General features: G+C 31.5%; 1 protein-coding gene across 1 annotated transcript; it reads right to left on the bottom strand.

The window, feature by feature from the left end:
- Positions 1-713: 713 nt before the first annotated feature.
- Positions 714-4,310, bottom strand: LOC148253086 (uncharacterized). The gene is made up of 7 exons (XM_088208532.1): positions 4,125-4,310; positions 2,256-2,465; positions 2,141-2,207; positions 1,764-2,054; positions 1,443-1,531; positions 889-1,296; positions 714-785 (listed from the first exon to the last, which is right to left on the bottom strand). The coding sequence occupies exons 1-7, from the start codon at positions 4,308-4,310 to the stop codon at positions 714-716; spliced, it is 1,323 nt and encodes a 440-aa protein (XP_088064658.1).
- Between the last annotated feature and the right edge of the window lie 1,213 nt (positions 4,311-5,523).

Raw genomic sequence — 5,523 nt, forward strand, 5'->3', positions numbered from 1 at the left:
GGTACTTGCAGCGCGTTTTAATCCCTGAAGAAAAATTCAGGGAACTTAGGGACTGTCAGTAGGCGTAGTCAATAAGTTTAGCATTTCGGGCATCAATTTAGGTAAGAATCCCTGACCTTATTTTTTGTTATGGAATTGAAGTCTGATTAACAATATGGGGACATCCCTATGAATCCTCATGGACACCAGTAGGCTGATAAAAGAGAAAATTATTGTTCCAACTGATTGCATATGAAATTATAAAATGTGCTATGTCATTGCTTCTATAGGTTGTTTTCATAAATCTTGTTACAGTAAGCAGACAGTAAATGATTTTATTTATGATAAATGACTTTGCTAAATTAAAAGTTCCATTAGTTTTTTTATTATTTCTACCAACTTTTATTTATGTGTCAGTGAGTAGCGTAATATTCTTGTTGGGCTAGTGTAGCTCATTCCTTTATTAACCATTTTATATCAAGATGACTAGGATCCAGAGCCCGATCTACAAGAGGGTAGCGAGTAGGATGCCAGTTTTATTTATTTTTCAGTTATTTCTTTAATTCATCGTATTTCTCTCAAAAGGGTCATTCCCGTAGCCCTATTCAGTACTTTAAGTCATTGTGTAAAGAATGTAAACCCTAATTACTTATTTCACTTCCGCACTTAATTTATAATTTATTTCCTTTGGAATTTTCAGGGTTGTTACATTTGTTGTGATGATCTTGAAATCATTAAAGGGCGAGGAATTCCATTAGAGTCACAGAAATCATGGAATTCTTTGGAAGTAAATTCACCTCCTCTATCTGTTCTCAAATACTTTATTTTACAATCACAATCTTTTTCTTCAAGAGTTTTAAAATTTTTAAAAGCAACAAAAGCATCTGATTTTTGCTTTAAAAAATATACCCAAGTCTTCCTACGAAAATCATTAATAAATAGTAGAAAATCTTTGTTTTTACCAAATGAGAGTGGATTGATTGGCCCACACACATCGGCATACACAAGTTGAAGTAGCTTGGTTGCTCTTGTAGTAGCTTCTTTTGGGAAACTCCTTCTTGAATGCTTTCCAAGTAGACATGCTTCACATAATTGATTAGGATGGTTGATTAATGGCATCCCTCTCACCATTTTTTCTTCTCCCATTGCCTTTAGTGCGCTAAATTTCAAATGGCCAAATCTCATATGCCAACACCATGCTTCATCTTCCATACTAGCCTTTAAACATCTTGCTTCAATAGTTTTGAGATTCAAGATAAACATTCTATTCTTTGACATGTGCACCTTAGCAATCAAATTAGCACTTTGATATCTAAGCTAAAGACAATAATCTTTTATATGAATTTCATATCCATTTTCAAGAAGGTGGCCCAAACTCAAAATATTACTTCTTAACTTTGGCACATAGTAAACATCAATAATAAGTACATGCCCACCATTTTTTTAAGAGATTAGAATTATACCTTTCCTTTGAATTTGAACTTTTGAAGAGTCTCCAAAAGAAACATTATCATTAATCTTCTCATCAAGCTCCACAAATTATTCTTTATTGCTACACATGTGATTGCTTGCTCCATTATCCAAGTACCATGAATTATGTGTATCACTATTTCCCTCTTTACATGTTAGCAATAAAGTTGTTTCTTCCTCATCTTGTTTATCATTGACAAAGTTAGCTTGTTCCTTCTTCTCGTTTAAAATGTTACAACATTTCCAAGCATAATGTCCATATTTATGACAATTGTAACATTCAATATTTGATTTGTTAAAATTTCTATAGTTACCTCTTCCTCTTCCTCTTCCTCTTTCACGACCTCTATTTGATGGTTGACTTTTGTCTTCATTATCGACATCATCTTGAGTTTCATTTCTTTTAAATGCTTGACCACGACCACGACCACGACCAAGACCTCTACCTCTTCCTCGTCCTCTTTGCTTTCCACCATCATTCAAAGATGCCTTTGATTTGAGAACTTGTTCTAAAGGCTCTTCTTGTCTTCTTTTTATTTTTTCTTCATGAGCTTGTAGAGATCCCTCTAATTGTTCAAATGTCAAAATGTCTAGGTCCTTTGATTCTTCAATGGCACAAACCACATAGTCGAATTTTGGTGCAACGATCAAAGAATTTTCTGCACCACGTGAACATCTTCCATCGTCTCACCAAATCTCCTCGTTTGGCTTACTATAGACTGTACCCTTGAGCAAAAATCTGAAATGGATTCAACATCCTTCATTTGCAAAGCTTCAAACTCACCTCATAAAGTTTGGAGTCGTACCTTCTTCACCTTGTCAACTCCTTGGAGGGAATTCTTCAAAATCTCCCAAGCTTGCTTTGCGTTGGTAGCATCAGCCACCTTTAGAAACATAGATTCATCCAAACTTGGATAGATGAGTGCAGGAGCTTGTTGATCCTTCTTCTTTGTTCTTGTAAAAACATCCTTCTCATTTTGAGTTAAGGATCCTTCATCTTCGGATATCCCACACATCTTGTGAGCCAAGTATGACTTTCATACAAAGACACTAACTCTCATAGTTTTCTTTTGTAAGATGAGAAAATTGAAAAGAAAATAGATTATTGCTAGCCATCTTTAGAATTCTAACAAAAAAAAGAAGCTCTGATACCACTTTGTTAGAGATATGAGGAAGAGGTTAGAGAGACTAATGAGAAAACTCAAGATTTTCTATTGTAGTTCTTGCAAAAAAACTTCAAGTACATGCCTATTTATAGGCACTATTACAACTACTAGTGAAGATATATAGATACTCTAATTTATGAAGTTCAACAAATAACAAACTAATTAATTATATTCTAATTTACAAATTAATTTTTAACAGTTTTGATCAAGTGGTGTTGGGCGTGATTTCTGCTGATCTAGGCTTGGATACTCCAGTCTAGCTTTTGGCCTTCTTCCTCTTTTTTTCCCCTCTTTTTCAGCCTCTTTTTCCCAATTTTTTCAACAATTCAATCTATATAAAAAAATTTAACTCATAAATTAATTTTTAACTCAATTCATTTCAATTTATTATAAATTTAAATAATAAGAATATTAAATTTAAGATAAAAATATAACACATCACTTACTCTTCTCCTTCCTCGTATCACCTTGTTAGTAAATATAATTCTAGATCAATCAAGTATGAAAATTTATATTATTTTATATACATTTTGAACAATTCTTCCTAACATCATATAATTTTGGATTAGAGTTTAACAATCTGGTTTTTTTTAATTTTTATTTCAGACAAGCCAGACTAATATTTTTTAGTTTGATCAAATATGAACCGAAAATGATCAGACTTTCTTTTATAAACGAATTGATTTTTTTTTTTATTTTGGCTTTTTTAAAACCCATTTAAACTTTTTGCCTAAACTAGAATAGAAACATTTCCAACTTTATGTCAGTTTTATATAGTTTTAAATATTAATAATGGTACTATTAGGTCCTTATCTTTTTTTTTTTCAATAGGTATACTTTCATCTAATTATTTAATTCTAATTATTTATGAAATTAATATCATAAATTGTTATAAAGTTTGAGAAATATAATTGTTACTTATTACATAATTTTGTGGCTTAAAATACAAAGCTTTCTTAAAGTTTAAATTTTTAATACAATTAGTTAAAAAAATTAAACAATTTTAATGATAATTTTTAAAATTTGGTGACTTATTTTTTGTCAATATATAGGAGCATTTATCAGTCTAGAATTAAACTGTAATATCCATACTCGAAATTTAGCTCGAGATTAATTTTAAAATTAAAAAAATATATATATAAAAATATAATTTTTTAATTTACAAATTTGTATTTAATGTAAAACACGTACTGATGCACACCTTTGTTGGAAAATAAGAACAAACCAACAAAACAAGTAAAAATAACATAAACGATTTTTCAGAATATTGAAAAATTTTTTCTGCATACCTATCAACAAAGGGATAATGCCTATTTATAGGCTTACAAAGAAAGTGTTGTGCTGAAAATCAGTTCATAACTTCTACCACTATACCTACTACATAACTAAGAGTTACATACCTAATAAATAGGAAAAAACTGATCACAACTTATCCAACTAAGTAAAATATATTTAACTGTAATTTTGAATTATTCTTCAACATTTTCCCCTTGATTCAAAATTACATACATCAAGCTTAGATATAAAATAAACACATTTCTCATAGGAAAGTGTCTTGGTAAATATATCAGTCACTTGCTCATTTGTGTTGCAAAATTTTAGAGTGATTGCCCCACTTGTGACCAAATCACAGATGAAGTGATGACGTAAATCTATGTGTTTTGTTCTTCCATGGAAAGCTGGGTTCTTGGCCATTGTGATTGCAGCACTATTATCACAGAAAATTTTTGTTGCACTCTATGTTCTTGACCAAAATCTACAAGTAATCTCTTTAACTAAATCACTTGACATGCGGTGGAAGTAGCAGCAACATATTATGCCTCTGCAGAGGAAAGAGCTATAGTTGTCTGCTTCTTTGAACTCCATAAAACAGCTCCAGACCCAAGAGAAAACATATTTCCTAATGTGTTTTTTCTGTCATTTAAACAGCCTCCCCAATCACTATCTGTGTACCCAAATAACTTGTATTTTGAATTCTTAGAATACCAAATCCCATACTCAGTTATTCCAGCAATATACCGCAGAATTCTATTCATTGCTCCATAATGATGTTTTGTAGGAGAGTGCATCTTGTAAACAACCCAACAGAAAATGCTATATCTGGTCTAGTGTGAGTTAGATAAATTAGACCTCCTACTAGACTTCTATAATGACCAGCATCTCCTTTTTCAGTTCTATCTTCAACTTGCAGCTTCTCACTTACATTCATGGGAGTGGCAGCCACTTTACAGTCAATCATGCTAAATTTTTTGATAAAGTTGATTGCAAACTTCCTTTGTGCAATAAAAATTCTACTTTTACTTTGATGCGTTTCTAACCCAAGAAAATAATGCAATAATTCTAAGTTTATCATTTCAAACTTCCTCATCATACAATCTTTAAATTCAGCAATGAGATATTTATTATACCCCATATAAATTATATCATCAACATAAAGGCACACAATAATAAATTCACTGGTACATTTCTTTTTTAAGTAGAGAGCAGGCTCATTTTTGCTCCTTTCAAAACCATTTTGCTGAAAATAAGAGTTGATTTTGGTGTACTAAGCTCGAGACACCTGTTTTAACCCATAGAGAGCCTTTTTTAATTTGTACACATTTTTCTCATTGCCATTGATTATAAAACCTCCAGGCTGTGTGACATAAACTTCTTCTTCCAATTCACCATTCAAAAAGGTAGATTTAACATAAATTGATAGACTAACCAATTAAACTGAGCAGCCAAGGCTAAAAAAATTCTTACAGTTTCAAATCGAGCAACCGGAGAAAATTTATCTTCAAAGTCTACGCCTTGTTCTTGTGAATACCCTTTTGCCACAAGTCTTGCCTTGTGTTTTTGAATACTCCCATCAGAATGATATTTTGTCTTAAACACCCATTTAAGACCAATAGCATGTTTTCCATTT

This window comes from Carica papaya, chromosome 7 (assembly GCF_054855325.1).
Source record: "Carica papaya isolate Zhongbai chromosome 7, ASM5485532v1, whole genome shotgun sequence".
NCBI classification, from domain to species: domain Eukaryota; kingdom Viridiplantae; phylum Streptophyta; class Magnoliopsida; order Brassicales; family Caricaceae; genus Carica; species Carica papaya.

Coding starts and splice junctions, on each gene's coding strand:
- LOC148253086 (XM_088208532.1), bottom strand. CDS start 4,310: ATGGCCAAGAACCCAGCTTTCCATGGAAGAACAAAACACATAGATTTA. Junction 1,297..1,442: donor AGTTCAAATTCAAAGGAAAG/GTATAATTCTAA, acceptor TATTGTCTTTAG/CTTAGATATCAAAGTGCTAA. Junction 786..888: donor ATTTTCGTAGGAAGACTTGG/GTATATTTTTTA, acceptor ATTTGAGAACAG/ATAGAGGAGGTGAATTTACT.